This window comes from Phycomyces blakesleeanus (genome assembly GCF_001638985.1).
Source record: "Phycomyces blakesleeanus NRRL 1555(-) unplaced genomic scaffold PHYBLscaffold_4, whole genome shotgun sequence".
NCBI classification, from domain to species: domain Eukaryota; kingdom Fungi; phylum Mucoromycota; class Mucoromycetes; order Mucorales; family Phycomycetaceae; genus Phycomyces; species Phycomyces blakesleeanus.
In genome coordinates this window covers 2,714,181-2,741,188 of record NW_017265137.1, presented here as the reverse complement: position 1 = coordinate 2,741,188, position 27,008 = coordinate 2,714,181, and the positions used below count along the sequence as shown (strand labels likewise).

The following is a 27,008-nucleotide window of genomic DNA, read 5'->3' as shown; positions in this document are numbered from 1 at the left end:
GACGAAAGATTGTTTAAATACAACATGATACATAGTATTACTATATTAGGGGATTGATTCTCATTGTCTGTCATTATAAATGGAAAATCTAGTATTAATATTTCTATTTCTCTGCTATTAAATTCAAATACTACGTTTTTTCAGGACCTAAAAAGTGCTGTTGCAAATGACAAAACTAAACACGTTTTCTGTTTACTTTGTAGAGAAACAGTTTCTCTACAAAGTAAACAGAAAAAATATTTAGTTTTGTTATTTGGAACAACAATTTTTAGGTCTTGCAAAAACCGATTGGAGTACAATTTTTTTGTTAATTATAAGAAAAATATACTATACTTAAAGAAAAATAAATATTTTCTATATAATACACCTTTTTTAGATAAAATAAAATAAACTACATTTTTTATTTTTATATAATAAATGTAAATGGAGGAGCAATTCTTTGTATGAAATATTTGAGGTAATATTATTTTGATGATGTGTCAAGAATTTATGTAATTTCATATTTGCTGTGGTAGTATTTTTGCATGATTCTTTCCCTCAATGTAAAAGAGCAAAAAGAGCAATTTTTTAACTTACATGCTGTGAGATGTGAACATTACTTTTTCAGAATTTTTGTCTTAATGGATAATCCTTATCGTTTCGAATATAATTTTTTTTTAAAAAAGAAAAAGCAAAAAGAGTATGACTTTAATGAAGTATATAATAAATGTCTTGGATAATGACTTAGCAAAGTGTGAAGGTAGCTATAACGAAGTGTGCAGTAGGTATCTTGAAAAAATACTTGGCAAAGTATAATCATGACATGGAGCAGTATTGTATTTATTTATAAGTTTTTTTTTCACTATATAAAAACCTCAGTAAAAGCATTTCAAAATCTATATCTTTTTATTATTTCACATATTCACCATGTCTAACAATCGAATTAAAAACGATTATGTTTTCTGTTAATGTCCTGAATGCATAGTATTCAGCCCTTCTGGAAAGTGCCAAAGAAAACAAAATGCAAGACAACATAATAAAGAATATGGTCTGCTAGTTTCTGCAGCCAACACAACATGTAAATAAAAAAAAATCAATAAAACTAAGATTACGTATATAGATTTTATATTAATAAATATATTATATGGACATGCAAAATGAAGATATTGATATGGAAAAAGACTTTATCTTTGATAATGATAATGAAGACAATGTAAATTCTGATCATAGTAATGATGAATAAGATAATAAAATAATATATTTTTTTAAAAAAGATTATTGAAATCTAATACTCTTTATTCTTATATATGATACTAATGTATTATTTTAACTTGTTAATAATAAATATATACCATCAGCTTTCATATTGGCACATTAAGAAGAGTCAATATTTTTTTCTGAAGATACTAACCTTGAATCACTTGTAATTGATAGCAATGAAATTGAAAAAGAAACTATAAGTTTTGATTTTGAACAAGACAAGACTTTGGATGTTGACACTGAGAGTTCTAGAACTTCTAGAGGTATGAAATATTATGATATCAATATTTCTTTTTGTTGCAAAGCTGGATTTTGAATCTAACTTATCATTTGTCTTCATAGTTTGTGAGTTTTCAGTAAATAGCATGCCCATCTATATTTGTTTTGTAACTATTTTCATTGTCATATTTCACCTGATCTTTTTGATAAATAATAATAGATATATTCTCATTGAGTTCTGCAACAATCTTCTCTCCATTTGCAATCTGGCTGGTTCTCTCTCTTTTAAAATTAACAGCCTAAGACATATTACTGGTTTTGACAAAGCAACAAAATGAATGACAGTGTACATGGCATGTTCAAAATGCCATTTAATATATCCCCTGAGCACAACTATAAAGAACTACAATTTTAAAATCTTTTCTGAATCAAATACCCGTAACAATCCGTTATACAAATTCTCAACTGCCAGCTGTTCTTCTCCAGTAATGATATATTCATACAACTCACTTAAGCACACATTACAGTAACATTTTTATAAGTGAGATTTTGAGCAAAAGATTAATCTTTAAAGAAATCACCCAACAATAAAAAATATAAAACTTGATATTTATGATGGTATAATATGGAATGAACTGCAAGACAGCAATGATGCAACGTTTGTCAATGATTTCCAATCTCTGATTCTGACATTAAATATCGATTAGTTTCAACCTTTTGATGACCAAACCCACTCGAGCGGTGCGATTTACTTGTCTATTAACAATCTCCTGCAAAGTAAAAATCTCAAACCAGAAAACATCATTCTTGTTGGCATGATGCTAGGACCAAAAGAAGCAGGCACAGATAGAATAAGCTACTACTTAGAGCCCTTTATTACCAAATTGATAGACTTGTATTCTGATGTATCAATGACAGACTATAGAAATACCCAGCTAACTGTTCGTGCTGCCTTGATGTGTGTTGCTTGCGATATTCCTGCTGCCAGAAAAACGTCTGGATTTACTGGTTATATGAGTACGTGCGCCTGTCACCAATGTCAATGCCAATTTAAAACTTTCAAAAAAAAACCACTAAGCTCAATTATTCTGGATTTGATCACAAGACGTAGGTAAAGCATACAAAAGCAACAAATCTCAGAGATGCTCTCAGATGGAAAACAGCACGAAACAACAATGCAAGAACAATTTTGAAGAGAGAGAATGGAACCTGGTAGTCTCAGCTTCACTTATTGCCCTACTTTGATCCAGTTTGGTGTACTATTATTGATCCAATGCACAATCTCTATCTTGAAACTGCAAAGCAGACGATCAACATTTGGCGTGATTCCAAGCTGATCAATGACAAGGATTTTTTGATCATGCAAGAACTTGTCAATGGAGTTGTTATACCTTCTGGGTATGCTCGTATTACAAAGAAAATTGGTGATGCGTTCTCATTTATGAAGGCTGACAAGTTGAAGTTGTGATGCATAATATATTCCCCATTTGTTTTGAAGCACATAATTCCAGAATGCCTTATTTTCTGCCGGTTCAATTCTGAGACAAAAAGATCTGAGGGAACAAGTGACCACTTTTTCTTTTGTTTTTTTTTTTTTTTTTTAAAATAACAGTGATTGTTTATGAAAAAAAAAACACTTCTTTACAAAATACAAAATAATTCATGTGTAATGTTTTTTTTATTGACGTTGAGTATTCATATCTTTGATATTATCTATTCTATCTAACAATTCTTTAAAACAACAAGTCATATCATTTATCTCAGACATATCAATATTAGAAAATTGTTTGCATGTGTTCAAGATCTAGTCTTTGGTAATGAAATAAAGTGGTGTGGGTAATAAGATCTGTAATAGACTTACTAATATCATTTTGAGCACTTACAACATCTTCTCTACTGTCTTATTTGTCAACAAGCACAACTTCTTCTTCTTCTTTGACTAACACTGCTGGTCTATGCATTATCAAGTGATTGATATCTCTTTGAATTATATATAAGACATTAATCTTATAGTATCTTTTGGGAAGAAATACATGTTTGCAAAGCACTTGTCAAGAGATGTATCTGGGACACAAACAACATTTGATTAAATAATTTATATCAGTGATAAAATATCATATTATATCATTTGTAAAAGACATCATTTGCTACTCACCATCAGAGTCATTCATACTAGTATTAATCACATTTAAGATGTTTGCCAGTATACTCTGTGTATTACGTGAAAATGCTAGGGTTGGTTTAATGAACAGATATAGATTTTTTCACTATTAATATGGTAATGATATAACAATAAAAGTACCAATTGGGTAGTCATCTGATCAAGCCTTATAATTAAACTGAACCAAAGACATATAATAAACCGAGTTGGCTCAATTTGCAGAGAGGTGATAAAGTAATAAAAAAAGTAAAAGATACCAAATTTGGCTTCTAAAATAACTGGAGACATACTGACTATTAGTATAAAATAATTTAAAGACTTCTTTGTATGTCATTTTAGTAATAAATACTTTAATACTAATATACCATCTCACTAGTTCTGGAAAAGTAGAAAATGTATAAATGACTACAAATGTCATCATGAAGAGGTTCCTAGAGTTCTATATTTTTTAGAAATATTGGTTCCTATAGACTCAAGCATGAGTGACTCATTTTTTATTTTATCTTAGTAAGAAAACAAAGAGAATCTGTAGGAGAAAAATAATTATGGATTGAAAGCATTCATAAAGCTGTTAACAAGAACAGCTCTTATCATTTTAGAAGCCGAACTTAGTATCTTTTACTCTTTGTATTACTTTATCACCTCTCTGCGAATTGAACCAACTCGGTTTATTATATGTCTTTGGTTCAGTTTAATTATAAGGCTTGATCAGATGACTACCCAATTGGTACTTTTATTGTTACATCATTATCATATTAATAGTGAAAAAATCTGTATCTGTCCATTAAACCAACCCTAGCATTTTCATGTAATACATAAAGTACGCTGGCAAAGACCTTTAATAGACTGATCATTTTAGAAGGGAGTATGTCATCTTCTATCTTAGATGCAGCAAATTCATTTTTTGCAAGTTCGTTTTCTACTGGCCCCATCTTTCCATTGTTTAAGTGAATACAATCTACTTCTTGTTTGTAGAAATACTTTATATTGTTTGTAAGAACAAACAAGAGACGATTCAATCTTCTGATTCTAGCATGAACAAAGTAGATAGTCTTGAGCCAGTTATGTCATGACTCAATATAGTTATTTGTCAAATATCTTCTACGTGAGTCATTGACATAAGGGCATCTCCATCTTTTAAGCAATACTTTGCTTTCAGTCTATTGTGTTTCGAAGTATCTCAAGAAGTGTAACTGGTTGGATATATCACATTTGAAGTCAAAGATTCTTGTCAAAAATGCTTATTTATTTCACTCCATCAAGATATACTCCAGCTTGTTCTTTAACTCCTGCTTATATGCTGTCAGCTGGACTGATGTAAATGACACATCAATTCTTACTTTGTTGTTGAGGTTTGTTTGCCAAGCACAAAGAATATGAAATTCACAATAGTGAATTGCAACATAAGAAAATACAGATGTAATTGCATTAACTTTGGGAATACTACAGTCAATAGTGATATTCAAAGGACGGAAGTAGCTTCTTTCCCAAATATGCATAAGTCATTGACTCATCAGTCTTACTGTCTAGACATTTATAACTATGTAAGCAACAGGAACCTCTTTTCTAGTTATGATGTGTTGAGTTACTAAAAAGTACATGACCTCTCCACTTCTTACTGATATGCCATGAGTAGTGTCAAGACAGAATGATGTAGCTAATCTTATGACTCTTACTTGGCTAGACAATTGAAAGCCAAAGACAAAAAGATTGCTTTCATTGTTGTTAACATAAAAGTCTTCAATAAAAATGCAATAATTTCTTTCTGGCAGTTTCTTATTCATCCAGATAGCAATAGATGTCTTCTCATTAGAGTTGAACATATACAATAAATTTGTCATCTATTTTATTTTATTTTACCAAAACTGTTAAATACAAACTTCCTTTTATTTTTTTAATATACCTTCTTCATTCTATTGTATATCTCTTGGTAATTTGACTTTCTAACACTAATACCCCAGCTGTCAATCTGTCAAAGAACAGATATTCTTGTGGTTCTACAGCTGTTTCCACTTCTCAGTTGATCTTCAATTAATTTAATAGCTTCAAAAGACAAGGACCAAGTTTTAATCTCTGATCTGTCTCCAGAAACATGATTGTTATGGTCCCTTGTCATACAGAACATAACAGTAGTAGGAGATTTTTGAACTGATTTATTTTCAAAGCTCTATTACATCCACATATCTTTGATTATTTTTGTGCAGGGCATGAATCTTGCTCTGATATATATATGCCTGTATAATGACACTGATGTGTTTCTCCAAAAATATAATCTTTTGAATCAAAACATCTTTTTTTATTCCGTTTTGTTGAACAAAGAGTATTGATTTTGTCAAGATAACGTCTCCATTTACTAGATTTTACAGATACAACTACTTTAAAAAGAAGCATCTTAATCCTCTTCAAAGACGTGTTTATTAAAACATTTTGAATACTTGAAATATCGTAAATAACTTGGTTGTGTGATATTTCAGATATGAAACAATAGAAAAATAAAATATTTGATAATAGAGACGTATAGAAATACTTTGAGACTGTATATAAGTTGTCTTTATTCATAAATAAAAAGTGTCCCTTTTTATAAGAAAACACAATCTGCTCTTGTTATTACATCTTAGTTTCTTAAAGCTTTCTTCCTTTACTATATTTGGTTATTAGAATATTTACTGCTTAACTAGTGTCAGTGTTACAATTATGACATCAAGTCATAAAACGTACTTCTTTAGCTCTTAGCTATTCTTTTCTCTTTTATACTAGAGCTTTAGGACTTCCTACTAAATTAGCTCCATATTGATCTGACACAGTTTATCTAGCAGTATGATATAATTATCTTAACAATCTTTAAGATATTATCTACAGTACTAACTGTAATAATTATTGAGCTGATTACTTAATCGTTTATATATATTTTATACTGAAAAGATGATAACTACTATGCTATCCCAATATGAATATGTTCTTATATGTGATAAATCCAACATCCGAGTGTCTGGATCACCACAAGTTGGACATGTTCAGATTAGTGTTTAATTTGTATTAAAAAAAAGAGAAAGAGAAGAGAAGAAAAAGAGAAGGAATAAAAAAATCCCCAATAGAAAATTAACTTTTTCAAAAAGCTACTTGCAAAGCCTCTGACAAAAAAAAGCCTCAAAAAGTTAATTTTAAATTTGAACCGGCAGAAAATAAGGCAATGTGTAATTCCTGCCATTCATCTTGTCAATTGGATGCTTTTTGTAAAAGCATGTCATTTGCTAACTAAACCGTTCATAACTGTTAAAGAAACTGCAGAAGCTTATAAGTATCTTCAAGAATTTTGCACGAAATGTCAGACTTTTATAAAAAACAAGCAATTACTCCAAACATGCACTTGCATCTTCATCTTAGCAAGTGTATCAATGATTTTGGCCCTGTTTATGCGTTTTGGCTGCTTAGTTTTGAGCATTATAATGGTTTGCTGAAAAACTTTGAGACAGATCAGAAGGGTAGATTTGAGTCAACAATGATAAAGCAATTTCTTGAAAGAGCATACATCAGCAGCTATATCAGAGCCTTTTCAACTAGTCTTGATGAATTTCTTATTACTTTCCTACATAACATTTCCAACAGTTAATATCATTTGTCTTTGCAATCTGATAGCAGTGCTTTCAATTTATCTCAGTTTGTTAAGTTTTCTTCAAACCTTGCAAGTTATTCTCAGGATGAGAGCTTTTATCACCAGCAACATTTCTAATAAAGCTTGATAAGATGATTGTAATGTGCAAGGAACATTATAATTAATTACTGAAATTTTACTGCCACGTGTATAACAGTTATAATCTTTTTGCCCATTACTCAGACAACCATTCAGACCAAATCTTTGTAAACGATTGAATTGAAATATCAAACGCATATCATTTCTTAGACAAGAATATTCCTCTGGTTCCTATTTCCAAGCCTTATTTCTTGAATGTAAAGGCAAAGATATTTCAGTAATCTCTGACTACATTCTCTATTTCTTTCAACATATCTTGAACATCAATAACAAAGATGTTGTTTATATATTTGCTTTTATAGAGTGGTATACAAGTTATACTTCAGAAAGTTACCAACCATTGATGACAGAAAATATTGAGTTATGGAATGAGCCTTTAACCACTCTGAAATATGATTGCATTCTTCCAGTACATTGTCTATACTTACCAATAGCAGCTGTTAGATATAGACTTAATATAACCAGTGACTTTAAACGTTTAGTAATGTCTTTTCTTCAGAAAATAGAAGCATAATATAACTAAATAAGCACAACCTTTGATTCTATAAAGATTTTTATAAATTAGTTTTTTTATAAAAAGAAAGTTTATTTAATTTTTAACTAGAATGACAGTATCTGATTCTTGAGACTCAAATAAAACTCAGACATTTTTTAGCAGGCTTTTAAAAATTAGCAGTCCCTATGAGAAATTGGATGTTAAATTATATTGATTTATGATATTTAATATCAAAATCCATATCTTAAAATGTTACCATCAAATCAATATTATTTATTAGAGATATTAGAGAGGGTGACTACTAGTTCATTTTTGAATAAATTTATAAAAATCATTCAAATGGGGTTTTAATTTTTGATATTTTGCACATCCTATTTTGAATTGATTCAAATTTACTCAATTATTATTTATAAATAAACTAAATTTTAAAGGGAAATATTTAATCTTTCAACCCAATTTTGAATAGTCTAAAAATGATGATACATATTTTAATACTTCTTTATCATGTGTGATATTTCAAGTAAGAAACAATAGAAAATAATAAATTTGATAATAGAGACATATAGAAATACTTTGAGACTGTATATAAGTTATCTTTTATTTATAAATAAAAAGTGTCTCTTTTTATAAGAAAACACAATCTGCTCTTGTCATTACGTCTTAGTTTCTTAAGACTTTTTTTCTTTACTGTATTTGGTTATTAGAGTGTATTTGTTACTGCAACGGATTTTGAAATTACAAAAGAATAAAATCATAGCAGCAAAAATAAAGATAATTAGTGTAGAACTAAAGACATTAGTAGAGAACTAAGAGACTTAGCAAACCTTAGAAAATGATAAAACAATGATATAAAAAATAGGATAGAAACAATATAAAAGCAAAGGCAAATAATATGGAATAAAGACCATCTTACACCTTGATTCTCAAATTCTATATAATTGTTTCTATCTTAAAAACCCTTATAATTACACCTTTATTGAACACCTGGTTAGTTCTTATTGAATCTCAACTAGTGTAATGAAAAGGCTAACCAGTGCATTCACATATTTACTACTTAACTAGTGTCAGTGTTACAATAATAACATCAAGTCATAAATCATACTTCTTTAGCTCTTAGCTATTCTTTTCTTTTTTACACTAGAGCTTTATGACTTCCTATAGTGTATTTTTTCTATAATTGACAAAAAAATGTACTCTAATTGTTTTTTTCAAGACCTAAAAAGTGTTGTCAAAAATGACAAAACTAAATACCTTTTCTATTTATTTTGTTAAGAAACAGTTTCTCTACAAAGTAAACAGAAAACGTGTTTAGTTTTTTCATTTGCGACAGCACTTTTTAGGTCTTGAAAAAATGCAGTATTTGAATTTAATAGCAGAGAAAGAGAAATATTGACACTATATTTTCCATTTATAATGACAGACGATAAGAATCAATCCCCTAAAATAGTAATATTATGTATTACCCGGTGTTTAAAAGATCTTTTGTTGTGAATATATGAAGTTGTGACTGCATAAAGTTCAATATTTAGAATTTTTTAAAAAACTGGCAGACATTTAATGCCATTTTCATATATTGCCATTTGAAATAAAAAATTGATACAAATCTTGAAATTTGCGATTATTAAGAAAATACACTATACTAAATTAGTTCTATATTGCTGTGACATATTTTATCTGGCAATATGATATAATTATCTTAATAATCTTTTAGATATTATTTACAGTACTAACTGTAAAAATTCTTGGCCTAATTCCTTTATCATTTATATATATTTTATGCTGACAAGATGATAGCTGCTAAGCTATCTCAATATAAATATCACACCCAAAGACTTTTGATCTGTTTATAGTAATTTTTTTCTAAATTTTAAATAAAGAGTGCTAATTGGCTATAATAAGATTTAAGTTCAAAAATAAGAAAATATGTAGAGGTCTTGAATTTCAGACGATTGCACAAACAAAAATATGTATTTCGATTTGCTAATTACTTGTAAATAAATAAATAAAAATAAGAAAAGCAGAAGAAAAAATGACTCTAAACTGTTTTAGGTGAATTTTGCACAAAAATATTGTTTTTGCGACTGAGAAAAATAAAGAAAACACTTTTGTGACAGAAAAAAAGAAAAAAAGAAGTTTTGGGACAGAGAGAAAGAAAAAAAAAGATATTTTGTGACGAAACAAATGCAAAAAATAAAAGTGAGAGATTTTATTGGCTAAGAATATTCAGAATTGACCAACAACTTTTGTATTTATAAATGCTAGCAGCTAAAAAACTTGTTGTAATAAGACATTTCTTGAAAACAGCTTTGTATTCCTTTATTTTATGTTTTTTCTCTCTTATATTTATTGTAATGTCAAGTGCCCAGTACTTCGTACTATAGCTGACCTACATATACAATAAAGTACTTGCAAAGACTGTGATTATGCAAACATTGTAAAATTTGTTGTATTGTAAAAAAAAATGCTAAGTAAAAAACCATAAAAAAAATTGCTAAGTTGCCAAAAAAAATAATAACAGATGTCACGCACTTAGCATTTTTTAGTGACACTACGACAAATAGGGGCGGTTTTTTCAATTTGTGCCTTCATTTATGATATATAATAATCAAGAAATCACCAAAAATCTAAGTTGAAACAAGAAAATCTCTGTTTTTTGAAACGGTTGATAAAAAGTAAATTGACTACCTAAAATTAGATCTCAGTAGAGAGAGACATTCATTTTAACTACAGATATTACATTTATGGGAAATATAGATTGCAATTGAGTACTATTAAAAGTCAGAAGTAGAAAGAGAAGAAAATATCTAAACTTTTGTTACTTGAATAAAATCTGTTAAGACAATTCAAAGACACGCTAAAAATTTAAAATAGGAAACTTCAAGTCATCATTGTAAAATTACTATATTGATATTTCATATCAAAGAGTAGCCAATACATTTGTACAAAATATATGACGCTAATGACGACTTGAAGATTTTTTTTTCATTCTTTCTTTTTTTCATAACAAACCCTGATGTTAGATTTTTTATTATTATTAATAATGCAGATGATGATGTAAATCATTTGCTTCAAAGTATGCAAGATATACTTCTTGCTTTTCAGAGAGATTACAAAGCACTTCAAAAGAAACAAACAATCTTATAACTGGAGATTGTCAAAATACTTAATGACATAAATGAACAAGCATGTTAAAAAAATCTTATGCTAAGATGTAAGGAACATGGAAATAAAAAAAACATATAAACTAATATAAAACTATATAAATATCTGGCGCCCTAATTCTAAGACCTATTCCTAGCATTAAAAATATAATTTTGTAACAAAACTTTAGAATAATGAGCCAGAATCTTTGGTTTTAACTAAGCAAGAAAAACAAAGAAACTGTTAACACTTATATATATCTTAACACTGTTGACTTGACCATTCTTTCTTCTTTACAAGCTATAGAATCAAATTCAAATTGGATATTTTTCTTTCAAGAAGACAAGGACTTGATGTATATCAAACATGCGTGCCTATTCAATCAAAGTGGGATAGACTTTATCAGATGTTGTAAGCACTGGTTATTTTTGTTAAATCTAGTCAATTATGAAGAAACCATAAAAGGCAACAGTAGCTTGTAAGTATATCTGGTACATACTATAGAATAGTACATTTTATCAAAGTATATAATAAATAAAATAATATCTAGCCAGTAAAATTTATATATGATGAACTGTTTTTGTTATGAAAACCAATAAAATTCTTTTTTATAATATTTATTGATACAAATATGTTTATGACCCAATTAAAACTACGGATAAATAAAAATATATATAAATAAGAGCCAATTATGGAAATAGAGTTAGTTAAATGACCAATAAATTAAAAGCATATACTTTGGATGAAGCATAATGCCCAATCAAAGTGAAGTCTAAAAATGCTCTCATATATAAGTACCAATAAAAAGACAACTGTAACCTATCAAAAAGTTTATCAGTATGTAAATAAAACTCTACATACTTAAGAGAGCGGAGATACATTTTGCTCCATAAAAGTAAAGGGTCAAAACAGGGGTCCAAACAAAAAAAAGCCTCTAAAGTAACCCCAATAGTGACCCTTTTTCTTGTTGTAGTGTGAAAGGCTACTATTTTCCTTTCACGCCCTTTTTATTTCTATTAATTTTTTGTTCAAGTGAGTACTAGTAGGATGCATCTTTTTTATAATAGACAATTTTTGAAAAGAGGACATTTTTTAAATTGCAAACTCCAATTCTATAAATGGTAACTTAGAATTGTTTATGTAACATGATACATTATACAACTGTATGAAAAACTCCGAAATAAATATCATTGGCTGAAAAAAAGGAATCTTACTGTTGTAAATGAGTATTGATTACTGCTGAATCTGAGAGTAAGACTGAAGGATAAAATAATATCCTCAGCTATTCCAGTCAAATGAATCTGCCTTTATGATATTATCTAATACACAGATCATTGTACATATAATTGATTATTTATTATTATCAACATGATATGAGATATACAAATATATATACATTATATATATGGCATTATTATATTTTTTTATTATACAAATACTTAATTGAGATACTACAACTACAACTATTTAATATTATGAAACATTACCCAAGTATCTGGGTAAGAATACTAAAATATTATCAATATCATAATTGCTCTTCTTTATCAAAACTCTTGGACTGATCTGACTGGGGAAGTATCGTATCAATTGGTTTTTGCAGATCTTTCCAGAAGAACAATACTCTTGGAAGGTGACTCATCATGATAAGGATTACTTAAGTACATACTGAATTACAAATTAGAAAAATATATAAATATCAGTAGATAGTTCCATGTAAAAAAACAATCAAATTTAATTATTATTTACTTTTCTTTTGAAATAAACAACCTACGCAAGTTCTCCCCAAATTCTTTTGTCTATATTGTATTTGTTTTATTTCTCCCCACAACATTTTTTTTTGTGAAATACAATGAACTCTCCTGCTGATTTGACCCCTATTCCTGAGAAGGCTACCTTATCCCCCATGTCTGCGGATGAACTATTCTCTGACTTGAGTGAGCCCATTTTCTTTCCGGACGCTGCCTCTGGTTTTGGTTTCATTTCTGGTTCTGATTCTCCTTCCATTGGTAGAGAAGTAGCAACTGCATCGAGGTCTTCAGTACTGCTCATGTAGCAAACAATGAGCAAGCAGCTGAGATGCACTCTGCAGGAGTGAGCACACAAGATTGGCAGTCACTAACCTTGAAAAGTGCAGTGTGATGCTTGCCTCTCCTAATACAAACACAGAGAGAGCTGACCGTGAAGAAGAGTTGACACTCAGCAGAAGAGATCTTCCCAAATTTCAATTGGCCTCTAGTACTATTAAGCCCTTTTCAAATGAAGAGGTATTTGAATCAGTTGGACATTTTCTACGTACCCTCAAGAATGTAATCAAGTCTTCTTCCTTGGACATCAAGAGAATTTAGAAGAATTTCTTGCCACTTTGTCTGTCTTACACTGATGATGGATGGGTAGAGATGGATTTTAAAAAGTGTATTGATGGAAAGGCAGCAAAATCATGCTTCAACAAAAGACATGGTTCCAGCTTGGTGTCTCGACAATTTACAAACCAGGTCTTTACAATGATGATGAAAAACACTGAGTCCATTGGCGATTACTTGAAGAAGTTTCCCTGTGCAGTTTACAATGCTGGTTTACCCAAAGACAATGCTTACATTGCTAATCGCTTTCTTGCCTTGCTGATCTTATCAGTGCAAACACTGGTAAGAGTTATCATGGCCCACTCTGGTTACAATGGGGAGTCCAAACGTGATTGGACTGTAGAGCAGGTCACGCAGATTAGTAGATACATTCTTGCAGATAATAACAGAGTCTATTCTAAGACGACCCAATTGATTCTTAGTTCCTGTGGGCAACCTGAGAAGAATAATGAGGAACATTCCAGAAAGAAGCTTCACCACTCCAACAAGATAACCAAGCATAAGAAGATATTATTCTGCTCACACCATGAAAAGAATCCTACCCATGAGTCCAGCTAGTGTTTTATCTTGATCAACTGCAAAAACAAATCCAGTAGTTCCAACAGTTGCAATCTCTGCTGACATTATAATGAAAACTACTACCATGGTCATGTCTGCAAGAGCAAAAACAATGAGCCAATTCTCATGGTATCTCAGTCTTCTGCAAAGGATAAGTTTGAGCAGACGCTCAAGACGATTCAGAACAGAATTGATGAAGACATGGAGGAAATATCATTGGAATGTAAATATCTACTTGACAGAGTTGAGAAGAATTAAAGCTAATGATGCGTTTAATCTTGTAACTCTAATCGTAATAGAGAATCAGAAGTTAATTGGGATGATCCATACAGGCAGTTCTCTCACATTTATAAATTTGAAATGTTTAAATAATAATTTACAAATAGCAAAAATAAATTCTTCAATTGGGTCCTTTAATTTTCTGTCTAAGAATAGTAGTACAAAGAGATTAAGAAAAACTGATCCATTAAATTTTAAATATATAAATAACATTACATTTAAGCATGCACTATGAGTAAAATTGGTGTGGTAATACTACTAATTTGCATGAAATCTGGTGGCTAGTCACATTATGCTAAAGCAGAAGAAATTGGTGATAAATGAGCTATGCTTGCCATTACTCATAGAGGTATTGCCACTAATTTACTGAATAGTAAGACAGCATGCTTGATTGACTTAGTTTCAAACAGATTGGTAGTAAAAGCATAGTAGTAAACCCATATATAGAAAAATTGGTAATAAAAGCTTGGTAATAAATTCATATATGGAAAAATTGGTGGCAAAATTAGTAGATTTTATTTTTATTCATACACTTGCTGCGCAGTAGAATATACAATGGAAATATATAATAGAAATATACAATAGGCTGTACAATATACTATATGATATACTATACTATGTACTATATGGTGTATTATACTATAGACTATACAATGGACTATACACTCCCCAAAAGAATGTTTGGACCTCTGTGAGTAAATTTCTCATGCCAAAAAATATGATTTATATTCAACATGCAACCACTCGTCAATGAGTATAGTTAAGAGCTTCAAACTTCGAATACAAAAATATATACATGTTTATTATCGAATTGTCAAAAAAAAAGGTTAAATAGTGAGTATGACCACCTTTGGCGTCAATTACTGCCTGGCATTGGGAGGACATACTTCCCACCAACTGTGAAGCAAGTTTGAGGTCTATGTTCTCCCACTCTCATTGAATTGCAATCTTCAACTCATTGACATTTAGTATGCTGGCTCGTACTTTACTCAATTTGATCTCAAGAGCCCACCAAACATGCTCTATTAGATTTAGATCTGGACTTTGAGCAGGCCAGTACTCAAAGTTTTTAATTTTATAGGTCTCTTTCCACCACTCTGCATAGGCCCCAGTATGGCAGCTAGTACCATTTTCTTGGAGCTTGAAGTCCTTCTGATATTTCTCTGACAGATTTTTAACCCAAGATACAAATTTCTGAGACAGAGTGTCGACATATACTTCTTGGTTTACATTGCCTTCAAGTAATGCCAAGGGTCCAAAACCACCAGTCCAGAAACAGCTTCAGATCATGACACTAACTTTACGCCAACTTCGTTCCTTGAATAATATGATCTTCTGAATACCTTTTGTTAACTTTTCTAATCACTCTAGCACATCCATTGTTACTCTCAACTGTGAATCTAGACTCATCAGACCAAACTATGCTACTCTATTAGTCATCTGTCCAATTGACATGATCCTTCGCCCATTGCAATCATGTCTTCTTGTGTCTTTCTGTCAAAGCTGGCTTATGAGCTGCAATATAAGAACCAAAGCCAAGATTCCTGAGGGAGCTGATTACTGTAGCTCTGCAGACAAAAATCTCTATCTCTCTCAATGCCAACCTCAGCTGATCATAGTTGGCGAATGGGTCCGTACAAACAATCTGCACAAGGTGCCTTTCTGTCCTCTTGTTTACTATTTTAGATCGGCCAGAGCTCTTTCCAGACAAGGGTGAGCCTGCCTTCTGGAATCTCTTAATAATCTTCTTCACAGTTGACAGCTTTATCTGAACTATGGCTGAGATCTTGGTTGAACTGATTTCAGTCAAATGCAAGTATATGATGCCATCATATTTCAAGTCATCAGCTTTATAATAAGAACCATGCTTGGTTTTTGATGAAGATGAGATTTCCATTGTGGGTTTGATTAGTAGAATAAAGAGAAATTAAGATTTTAACTTTAAAAAATATCACTTTTTCTTGCGATTTTTGGGAGAGGTCCAAACATTCTTTTGTTGGAGTATATAATATAATATATGATATACTATGTCTTTCACATGGCATATAATGATGTACATCTGTGTACAAGCTTAATAATAATACTAGCAATATATTTTGCACATATACTAGCTCATATATTACTTATGCAAGTAATACATATCTTTAGATATATCAGCTATAAATGGCAGAACTCTTCTTTATTAATTATAATTGTTGATGCTTCTCTATTAAAAGAATGTTCAAGCAATTCTATTCCAGTGTTGTGTAAAGCTAAAGTAAAGAATACTGTGAATATATATACTTAAAAGTATTTTTTTGTAATTACCTCAAGTATATTCATTAACAGCATCAAGTAATTGTGATTTAAGACAAAGTCTACAAAAACAAGTTAATATACAAAGTAAAAACACATAGTCTAGTAAGCTTACCCTTATAATTTGTTTGTATTCAAAGATTGTCTGGTAGCTACCATGCTGCAGCACAAGCAACAAGTAACTAGATGCACCTACTCATTGATAGCTAGCCAGATTATTTAGCATACCCTATAAAATATCACTTTAATAAGACTATAACTTACACTGGCTGTATTTTGTGAAAGGAAGTTGAGAGTGTATTATATAGTAGCTGCTTGAAAAAAAAACTGCAAAAAAATGTATTTTTCTAGTTGCATTAGTCTTTTTTAAAAATCAAAAAACAATTGTGATAATTTTATATCGAAAGTGTCTTGAATTTTGAGTGGTACATGTTGTTTGAATGTGATTACCAAAAAAGTAATAGAAAAAAGTAGAGGAAATGAGTCAATTTGTCATTGATTAAAAAAAGAGAGATTGTAAAGAGAATTTTTGTTGTTGTTTTGAAAGATAGAAATAACAGGGAGTTCAAAAAAATTAAATTCGATGGCTCCGCATATTTCTTCTTGGTGATGAGACTGTCACACTACTTTCTGTCTCATCAAGGCTACTTTTAAAAATATAATTTAGTCAGTGTATTAAGTTTTACATTTGAACAATCTATACATACCTCAACTGTTCTTCTTGAACTTCTCTGCTTAACTTTGTCAGCATATTTTTTAATAACGAAAAGTATTAATGAAATATCTTGCATGATACTAAATTTAATATGTATGATTTGTCACTTCTTTGTTTGGTGGTCAGTCTTCATCACTTCTTGAAGAAGAAGAACAGCAACTCATTGACCTCTGAATTTGTGTAAAGCAAATAGATATTTCAAAATTAACTCCTTGAGTCTCAAGGAGTAGTAAAACTTTTGTTGACTACTCAATCTTCCTCAGTTCATCTCTACAATACCGTCATCATGCATAATATGTTGGCATTGCCTTGTATACATGTGAAACTGCTGTTGAATGAGCTTTTGTTCTTCTAAGAATACGCTGATATCTGTCTTCTGTTTCTTTTTTCACAGATAGTTGATCAGTGCATTTATCCTTGCAGTTATACTTGGTATCTTATTTGTTCTTATTAGGATAAAGTCAACACGAGCCTCTATAATTGTAACAGGAATATGCCTTACTCCTTTCACAAGCAATAAAAAATATCTTTTTGTTTTTTCAATAATTAAAATATACTTTTATTTTAGCAAATTAAAACAGATAAAAATAAAATAGAGAGCAAGTCATATAAATTAGATATATAAAATAGCTATAGAGATTTACCATCATCTTAAAAAATAACTTCAAGATAATGTTTATTTGCACTGACCTTGAATAAGTTTATGTATATTACCAAAAAGAAAATTTTGAGAAAAAGCACCCATTGTTGTTTTTATTTATTTTTTCATTCTTTTTCTCAATCAAATCTTCTCATGTCTCCTAAAATCATTAAACAATCTCATAAAAAGAGTCTCAAACTTTCAGATTACAGAAAAGGCAAGATTGTGGGTGCTTATGACTTTGGAATTCCCATGGCTAAGATTGCGCGCAAGTATGAGCTACCCTACATGACAGTGATAACAACCATTGAGAGAGTGAGGAAAACGGGTACTGCCCTTACCAAAAAACGTGAAGGGAGATCTGTTCTCTTGAATGATTGTGATTTGAGAGCTCTGAGAAAAATTGCGCGCAATGACCCAACTGTAACATTTGACGTGATTACAGCTGAAATTCAGGAATCTTCAGATGTACCCATCAAGAGGGATGCTGTTTGTAATTCCTTAAAAAAGATTGGTTTATGCTCTTGTGTTGCTGCAAAGAAGCCTTTGCTAAAGGAAAGGCACATAAAAAACAGTTTAAAGTTTGCAAGAGATGCTCATTGTTGCAATCAACAGTAGAATTGGGTAATCTGGAGTGATGAGTCCAGATTCATGGTCTATTTAAGGGCAGGAAATGTGCGTGTTTGGTGCACTCCAGCACAGAAATATAGAAGAGGCTATGTACGTCCAAGAGTAAAAGGCGGAGGAGGCTTAGTGATGGTCTGGGGGTGCATTTGGGCTGGTGGAGTGGGAAAACTTGTAATTGTCGATGGCATGCTAAATCAGACGAGATACATAAGACTCTTACCACTTCATTTTATGTCCTGGTTTCGATGTCTTAAGCAAAGGAAAGATGGCAAGTTCATTTTCCAAGAAGATAATGCACCCTGCCATAAAGGTATTTTGGCAAAAGAATACAAAGAAGAGGTGAATCTGCCAGTGATGACATGGCCAGCAAACAGCCCTGATCTGAGCCCAATAGAAAACATTTGGGCACACTTGGAACGCCAGCTGAGAGCTAGAAGGGTAAAGCCAACAAATTCACACTCGTTGGCCAGAGCTCTTCAAGAAGAATGGAAAAAATACTAAAGAAAGTAGTGAAAGCACATTGCATGTCAATGCCAAATCGAATCAAAGAACTTAGAAAAAATAATGGATTCCATACTTACTATTAAACTTTCTAATAAATTACATACACCTATTCACATAGCTAATATATATTACTCATAATTATTTCAGAGCTCTAGCTATACGTTAAAATAATAAAAAGATATAAAGAAGTTGTATATTTTCATTGAAAAAAATTGGGATTTTAAAAAATACTTAAATTAAATATGGGTCAGTGTATGATGAAAGGAAAAAAATAAATGCAAAGTAAAAATTTAAGCAAAATAATATATAAAAAAAATCAATTTAAATTGCGCACTTTTGGTAAATTAGTGGGAAAGATAGTTGGTCTGCTACATTGATTAGTGGTATTGTCAAAATACAACAATCTTGGCAATGAGATAAAAAAAAAGTTTTACGATTTCAAATAAAAAATAAATAAATCAAATTGCTATACTCTCTATATGATATAAATGTAAAAAAAAGACATTTCTATTATGTTATTTTGCTCTTAAATACAACTTTATCTTTTTCACCTTTTTTTAATATTTTTATCAAACTCTAGAACCAATTTGATTGGTTAATTAAAATAAATTAGTGACATATCCACTACTATTAGTGACAGTCACACCAATTTCATTCATAGTGATGCATCAGAGATATTAGAGTTTAATCTGAGTTTTAATTTTGATATTCTCTTTGGAAGAGATATTTTGGCAAAGATGAATATTGTATTAATTAATGTTGCATATGATAGCAAAAGAAAATATGTCTATTCAGATAATGCAAAAGACTATGCTGCCATTTATAAAAATCTAAATATTGATAAAGAGAAAAAGTTTGAACCTAATAATTTGTCAGCTAGCACAGCACAGCAATGAGCAGAATTTGTGACACTATGGGAAAAAAAGAGGTGCCCCTGTAGGTTCCCTGGGGAGCCACCCAGAGGGCTGCTCAGGAGGGTGAAATGAACTTACCCACTTTTTCCTCTCCTACCTTTTATGGATTACTGTATAACTCCCCCCTTCAACAGATGTAAGGTTTTATTCATTTACCGATACACATTTTTGAAACTTATACTTGACTTTTTATTGATACATATATATATAAGCTTTGGTTTAAAATTCACTTTTATTGGGTGTTATAATTTTTAGCTTAATCTTATATCTACAATCATTGGCCACTTTGCAAATAATATCCACTTAATTGGGTTTTATTTTTACAGAGCTTAGATTATTAATTATTTTAATTGGTTCAAAAAAATATTTTTCAATGAAGGTTCTTATAAAAGAGTATTTTATTGGTTGTTGTAACAGAAGTAAATCTTATAAAAAATGTTTTATTGGTTGTTGTAATAGAAGTAAATCTTATAAAAAATGTTTTATTAGTAGTTATAACAAAGAATAGTTTATTACATATAAATTATACTGGCTAGATATCATTTTATTCACTACATATTTTATTGATAATTGATATACTATGCTATAGTATCTACCAGACACAGACTTACAATCTATTGTTGCTTCTTACAGTTTTTCTATAATTGGCTGACTTTTGTGACAGACACCCAGTTCTTGTGGCATCTGGTAAAGTCTATACCATTGTTTCTGAGTAGACACGTGTGTCTGGTGCACGCCAAGTTCTTGTCTTCTTGAGAGATTGCACTCCAGTTTGGATTTGGTCCTAGAGCTTGCACAGAAGGAATGGAGGCCAGTTCATTGCAGACAAGACGTGTACAAGTATTGATAATTGCCTTGTTTTCCTTATCCAGTTCAACTTCAAGATCATGGCTCATCATTCTGTAGATGTGTACCAGTGTTATATCTTTGATATTTGGTACAGGTCTTGGAATTGCCCCACTAAGATTCTGTGTGATTTTATATTAGGTTGTATACTTTACTTCGTTTTATTATTTCTTACATTATGGACTGTTGTTGGCTCTGGGCTTTCTCGACCATTCATGTCTTTACAAATATTGGCAATCTTGAGTCTGAGCAGTACTTGTTTCTTTTGGAGTGCTTCTTGTCCTTTTTGCAAAACAAGAAGTGTTTCTTGCACACCCCAAAGTGTTTCTTGCATACCCTGAAGTACTTGGATAACTGTATAATCAGTATTGTTCATGATGTTAAAAAAATCAGAAATATAGGTTTGTGATGAAAAAAAGGAAAAGAGAAAGAAAATTTTTTTCTGATTGCTATCAGATTTATTTCGGAAATTCTATTGGTTTAATGGGGTTTATTGTTATTATTATAATAGCTGCAATAACTACATACCACGTGTTGTTACGCCTTTTGAGTCTCTTGAAGGAATTCGAATTGTCTATATCATTGTTGCCTTCAATGGATTAAGTTTAAAGACGCGTATTGAGAAAATAATTGTCTTCACTCTTACCAAAGTTACTCAATTTAGCTATTTAAAAATGCCATCAATTAAAAAAACCCTCTCCTATAAATGCCATTCTTGCAAAAAACCTTGTAGTAGTAGACAAAAGGCTAAGTTTTGCCGAAATCTATACCTGAAAAATCAACTGGAAAATATGAACAATGAAGAAGTACCTGAAGTCACTTCATTTTTGATATCTAGCCAGCCTGCTTCAGTTGCAGTCCCTAGCTTGATAATTAAGTGAGTTTGAGAAAAACAAATGATAAAAAAGACAAGCTATATATTAACAATATTAATACTTCAAACACAATTAACGTTTAAAGCACTAGTAGTAACAATAACACTGACCTCGATGGTCTCACTTACAGAGCATCGACACCATATTACGCCAGTGAACTCTTGAAGCGTTTCTCAAGCATTGAGGAAAAGAAGTATGACATTTGTCATAAGGGATGCATGCTGTTCAACGAGACAAACATCACCGCATGTTCTAACTGAGGTGAGGCCAGATACAAAGAGGACAGTAACAATCAAGACCATGCCAACAAACTGGTTCCAGTCATGACAATGGTACAATTACCTTTGGCTGATCAGCTTGCTCTTGCTCTGACAAACGAAACCACAAAAGCAGATATGCAATACTGTCACCTCCACCAACCAAGCCAAGATAGTACTGTGTCCAATGTCTTTGATGGGCAGGCATATCAGCAGATGAAGCATATTTTTTCTGGGGAGAATGACATAGCAATCTCATTGTCAGTTGATGGTTTTGCACCTCACAACACCCCTGGTTCTGTGACAATTGTTCATGCTACAATCTTGAACCTTTTGCTAATGATCCATTACGAACGCAGTCGTATGATCTAGATTGCAATGATCCCTGGACCAGGCGCAGCTGCTGACTTCTGGTCATATATGAAGCCAATAATTAATGATCTTTTTGTGTTGCAGTATGCAGGAATGGTGGTTAAGACACCAACCAAGACAATTTGAGCAAAGGTACACGTCTTGATGACCACGGGTGACATCCCAGCCTTGGCAAAGTTGGCCTGCCATGTTGGACACATGAGTAAGTCTGGTTGCAGAATTTGTAACATTGTTGGGCAGACACCCGGGCGTGGCCAGTACTTCTGCACCTCCCTTGCAACTACCATCTGCACGAAGGAAAGTTTCCAAAACTATGATGAAGCAAGTTCGTCTGACAGGACCGGGTTAAATAGATAATCGTCTCTTGCCAAACTCTCTTCCTTTTCTAGTCCACTGTTTTTTGCATTGGATGAGATGCATGGCTTATGCCATGGTATTGCAAAGCAGGTCTGAGGACTCGTTTGTAGTAAATATGGAGAGAAGAATTCTCTGGTCCTTTCTCTTGCTGCACAAAGGGAAATTGGTGCTGCCATGGCAATGACAAGAAGCACAATCCCCACTTCATTTCATGGTGCATGAATCAATGTGTCAACAAGGTCTGGATACTTTAGGGCTGTAGACTGGGCCGATTTTTTCTTGTTCGTTGTTCCTACGCTGGTGGCAGAGCGTGTTCACGACCAAGTTGCCTGGAATGCACTGCTTGGCTTAGTGAAGGCGTGCAGCCTACTCATGAGCTGGGAGTTATCAGCAGAGGAGCAAACCTCAATTAGAAAGTAAGCTTTAATAGTAGCTGATATAGTTATTTTATCACATATACTAACTTAGCTTCTCTTTTTTTTTAGAAACATCATTGCTTGGAACACTTACCTGGAAACCTTGTTTGCCAATGGAGACATTGATATTACTATCTTCACCATCAGCCAACACCTTCTCCAACATTATCCAGCAATGATAATAGAGTATGGGCCTCCAAGAGAATACAGTACAAGATGTGTAGAGAGAGCTATCAGGGAATACTCAAAAGCAATAAAGAGTAAGTTGGCAATAGGAACCAATGCTGACAATATAATGCTTGGCTTGACATGGACGAGGTAAATTAGAAGCTTGGCAAAACAGAACACAGAACAGCCAAAGTCCCGGGTACTCTCTTATAACGACTCCTCAGCTGGTTGGCCATTGACAGAGGGAGGTGAGCATGTTGGTGCCAAATCAGACATTGAGTTCTGGGGGTCTTTGAGATGTAGATTGATTGATGAAAGTTTCAAAGGCATCTCTTGCCTTCCGATTCTGATTCAAGCTTTCTATGAATCGAAGGGAGTTGAATGTAGCAGGATTAAACTGGTCATAACAACAAGCCGCAAGGCTTTTGTTAATGACTGTGTGATTGACTCTTCATTCGCCCAAACCCCACTAAGAGAGGCCCATCACGTTTGTCTACAGGTCCAGGTTGACCTGTTTCATAATGTACATCAGAGGTATACTCCTATCATCAAGGATTTTTTTTGGTAAGGTTGTTCTCTTTTTTGAGCATGAGAATTCTGGAAAAAGATGGCTACTTGCCTTAGTGCAGGTTTATTCTGTTGAAGAATACAATGGTGTGCCAGTGGCAAAAAATGGACAAATGAAGCCAAAGGTAGTCCACCTGGTAGATGTCAAGAAGTTGGTTGGTCTGGTAGTTTCAGATGCAACAAGCAGCATAACAAAAACAACAACAACAAAATATATTGTCTGGCTGGAACTAAACCGTGGGCAAAAACTGAATCTTGGTCAATACAGAGACATATAATTTGTGTTTTTTTTGTAATATATTTTTTTTCAAATTGTCTTAATATATTTTGTCCTCTGCAAAAAGTTTAGATATTTTCCTCTCTTTTTACTTCTGACTTTTAATAGCTATCAATTGCAAGCTACACTTGCTAAAAATGTAAAATCTATAATCAAAATGAATGTTTATCTCTTCTGAGATTTAATTCTAGGTAGTCAATTTACTTTTTGTCAGCTATTCAAAAAATAGAGAGTTTTTTGTTTCATTTTGATTTTTTGATGATTTTTTAATTATTATAGGCCAAAAACGAAGTCACAATTACAAAAAATGCCCCTTTTTTCCCGTAGTGTGAGCTCTATTAAAGCATTACTGGAGGAAAATAAAAATATTCCCATTGAGTCATATTGTTTTGTATCAGAATTTATTACTCATTTACCTACTAAGAAAGACGCTACAGCTTACAGACAGCAGTATTTTATACAGCACGCTCTAAGACCAATACTTGACAAACAAGTAAAAGAATGACTTGAGACAAGAACTATTGTCAAGTCCAAGACTAATACTTTTGTCAACAGTCCAATGTTACTTGTTCTAAAGAGAAACAAAGCTGGTGAGATTGTTAGTCATAGAGTGTGTTTAGATGTGTGATTGTTAAATTAGATCTTACCTTCCACATTCAATTTTCCAATTCCAAAAATTCAAATAATATTTCAAAACTTAAATAGAAAGAAATTCTTTACCACACTCGACTTATCCAATGTGTATCATCGTTTCAAAGTTGCATCTGAGAATGTACATAAACTGACATTCACTCACTTAGATGGGCAACAGTATAGCTTTATTAAAGACTGTTTTGACTTGAAGATGCTTACTTCACAGTTTCAACATGTCATGGCTACTTTATTTGATAAGATTAACTGTGTACAAAATTTTGTTGATGATTATATTGTTGTCAGTGAAACATTTGAATAGCATGTCAAAGATGTAAAATTAGTTATTGAAAAATTGTCATCCGTGAAGTTGATTCTGAACTCGGAAAAGTGTGTCTGGTTTCAACATTCAGTGAGATTGCTTGGTTTTGTCGTCAATGAGACAGGCACCAAGGTTGATAAGTGAAAGTTAACAAATGTTGACAAATGGCCTATTCCTACAACTGCGAAACAGATTCAGCAATTCATGGGTTTGATCAATTACTTCAAAGATTATATTCCTATGATTTCGAAGGTAGCTGAGCCTATTTCACGTTTGAGTCATGCCAAGAATGTGTCTGGTCAATGGACAGATGAGCAGACGAAAAGCTTTAAAGCACTAAAAGACATTGCATCAAGATTTAATTCTTCATTACGCAGATATGTCACGTGAAATGTATGTGGCCACAGATGCATCCCTTTATGGAGCAGCTTGCTTATTGTTTCAGCGAGATGAACAAGGGCATGATAAATATATCAGCTTTGTATCAACTTCCTTAAGCCCATCGCAGCAACGATGGAGCACAACTAAAAGAGAATTATATGCAGTCGTTTTGGCGCTTGAAAAATTCTGTCCATTTCTGTGGGGCCGACAGTTCACAATTTTTACTGATCATCGAGCACTCATTTATCTTCACACTCAAAAAATCACTAATCTGATGATGATTGGCTGGATTGAGACACTCCTTGACTTTGATTTTAAGGTGGTTCATATTCCTGGTTTGTTGAACAAACTATCTGATTTGCTAAGCCGCTTGTATTCTCTAGAGGATAGTGACATACTGGTGAAAAATGATGGATTGAGAAAAATCAGAACAAATAACTTATAAGCTAAAAACAGAGTTATTGTTCAAAAGAAAAAATATAGTAAAGACAGAGTGCTAAATGTACTTGCAATGCAACTCGTCGAAAATGCTTCAGAGTTGTCCAACTACATGTTACCTCCTGAAAAAAAGCATAATGACTTACTAAAATAAATACATTCGTTTGGTTACTTTGGAAGTCAAGCTATAGTGAATGATCTTCATTCACAAGGCTTACACTAGACTAGTATATATGAAGAGACTAAAGAGATTATTCGTTCTTGCCCTGAATGTCAGAAGCACAATATTAGCAAGAAATGTGATGATCCAGACACTCGGATGTTGAATTTATCACGTATAAGAACATATTCATATTGGGATAGCATAGTAGCTATCATCTTGTCAGTATAAAATATATATAAACGATTAAGTAATCAGTCCAATAATTATAACAGTTAGTACTTTAGATAATATCTTAAATATTGTTAAGATAATTATATTATACTGCTGGGTAAACTGTGTCAGATCGATATGGAGCTAATTTAGTAGGAAGTCCTAAAGCTCTAGTATAAAGGAGAAAAGAATAGTTAAGAGCTAAAGAAGTACGATTTATAACTTGATATCATAATTGTAACACCAACACTAGTTAAGCAGTAAATACACTCTAATAACCAAATATAGTAAAGGAAGAAAGCCTTAAGAAACTAAGACGTAATGACAAGAGCAGATTGTGTTTTCTTATAAAAAGGGACAATTTTTATTTATGAATAAAGATAACTGATATATAGTCTCAAAGTATTTCTATACGTCTCTATAATCAAATATTTTATTTTTCTATTGTTTTATATCTGAAATACCACATTTCATGTTTAATCTCAATTTATACTCTAAGCCAATAGAAAATTTGGGTTTGACAAAACATTTCCATATTTAGGAGATACCTCAGTAGATGTGAACGCCTGTATAGTCCTAGACTTTAAGTAAACGACTACTGTTTTTGTTAAAATTCTAGTCATTCACCACCACAGATATTAGAAACTAAATAAGGTTACTTATTGTACTTAAGCAATATGATTGGTGTCAAAAATTTTCTTTTGTGTAATATTGCGAATTAAAAAAAAAACATCCAAATAAAGAAGAAAATAAAGTTCAATGAAGCGGAAAATGAGTTGAAGTAAGACGAAATGTTTATTAAGAGAATTTGGGAGTTGTTTGGAGTAACA

At 31.8% G+C, this 27,008-nt stretch overlaps 8 protein-coding genes across 8 annotated transcripts; 4 read left to right on the top strand and 4 right to left on the bottom strand.

The window, feature by feature from the left end:
* Positions 1-1,123: 1,123 nt before the first annotated feature.
* PHYBLDRAFT_141906 (hypothetical protein) lies at positions 1,124-2,926 on the top strand (the record flags this gene model as incomplete). Its single annotated transcript, XM_018430694.1, has 5 exons — positions 1,124-1,208; positions 1,383-1,502; positions 1,582-1,595; positions 2,166-2,475; positions 2,709-2,926. 5 exons carry the CDS (start codon positions 1,124-1,126, stop codon positions 2,924-2,926), a joined length of 747 nt encoding a protein of 248 aa, XP_018296085.1.
* A 1,448-nt stretch (positions 2,927-4,374) lies between these two features.
* On the bottom strand, positions 4,375-5,118 carry PHYBLDRAFT_68451 (hypothetical protein; the record flags this gene model as incomplete). The annotated part of the gene is made up of 2 exons (XM_018441959.1): positions 4,375-4,671; positions 4,960-5,118. 2 exons carry the CDS (start codon positions 5,116-5,118, stop codon positions 4,375-4,377), a joined length of 456 nt encoding a protein of 151 aa, XP_018296084.1.
* Positions 5,119-6,941: 1,823 nt separating this feature from the next.
* PHYBLDRAFT_68452 (hypothetical protein) lies at positions 6,942-7,884 on the top strand (the record flags this gene model as incomplete). The annotated part of the gene is made up of 2 exons (XM_018441960.1): positions 6,942-7,101; positions 7,673-7,884. 2 exons carry the CDS (start codon positions 6,942-6,944, stop codon positions 7,882-7,884), a joined length of 372 nt encoding a protein of 123 aa, XP_018296083.1.
* A 4,972-nt stretch (positions 7,885-12,856) lies between these two features.
* PHYBLDRAFT_141905 (hypothetical protein) lies at positions 12,857-14,183 on the top strand (the record flags this gene model as incomplete). Its single annotated transcript, XM_018430693.1, has 4 exons — positions 12,857-13,038; positions 13,097-13,271; positions 13,353-13,915; positions 14,030-14,183. 4 exons carry the CDS (start codon positions 12,857-12,859, stop codon positions 14,181-14,183), a joined length of 1,074 nt encoding a protein of 357 aa, XP_018296082.1.
* A 954-nt stretch (positions 14,184-15,137) lies between these two features.
* Positions 15,138-15,614, bottom strand: PHYBLDRAFT_141904 (hypothetical protein; the record flags this gene model as incomplete). The annotated part of the gene is made up of 2 exons (XM_018430692.1): positions 15,138-15,483; positions 15,571-15,614. 2 exons carry the CDS (start codon positions 15,612-15,614, stop codon positions 15,138-15,140), a joined length of 390 nt encoding a protein of 129 aa, XP_018296081.1.
* Positions 15,615-15,678: 64 nt separating this feature from the next.
* On the bottom strand, positions 15,679-16,101 carry PHYBLDRAFT_141903 (Homeodomain-like DNA binding domain-containing transcription factor; the record flags this gene model as incomplete). Its single annotated transcript, XM_018430691.1, has 1 exon — positions 15,679-16,101. One exon carries the CDS (start codon positions 16,099-16,101, stop codon positions 15,679-15,681), a length of 423 nt encoding a protein of 140 aa, XP_018296080.1.
* Positions 16,102-20,537: 4,436 nt separating this feature from the next.
* On the bottom strand, positions 20,538-21,121 carry PHYBLDRAFT_164920 (hypothetical protein; the record flags this gene model as incomplete). The annotated part of the gene is made up of 2 exons (XM_018435102.1): positions 20,538-20,867; positions 20,921-21,121. 2 exons carry the CDS (start codon positions 21,119-21,121, stop codon positions 20,538-20,540), a joined length of 531 nt encoding a protein of 176 aa, XP_018296079.1.
* A 415-nt stretch (positions 21,122-21,536) lies between these two features.
* Positions 21,537-24,361, top strand: PHYBLDRAFT_164919 (hypothetical protein; the record flags this gene model as incomplete). Its single annotated transcript, XM_018435101.1, is given in 7 exon segments — positions 21,537-21,622; positions 21,706-21,813; positions 22,846-23,022; positions 23,092-23,282; positions 23,433-23,724; positions 23,744-23,921; positions 24,314-24,361. The coding sequence occupies 7 exon segments, from the start codon at positions 21,537-21,539 to the stop codon at positions 24,359-24,361; spliced, it is 1,080 nt and encodes a 359-aa protein (XP_018296078.1).
* Between the last annotated feature and the right edge of the window lie 2,647 nt (positions 24,362-27,008).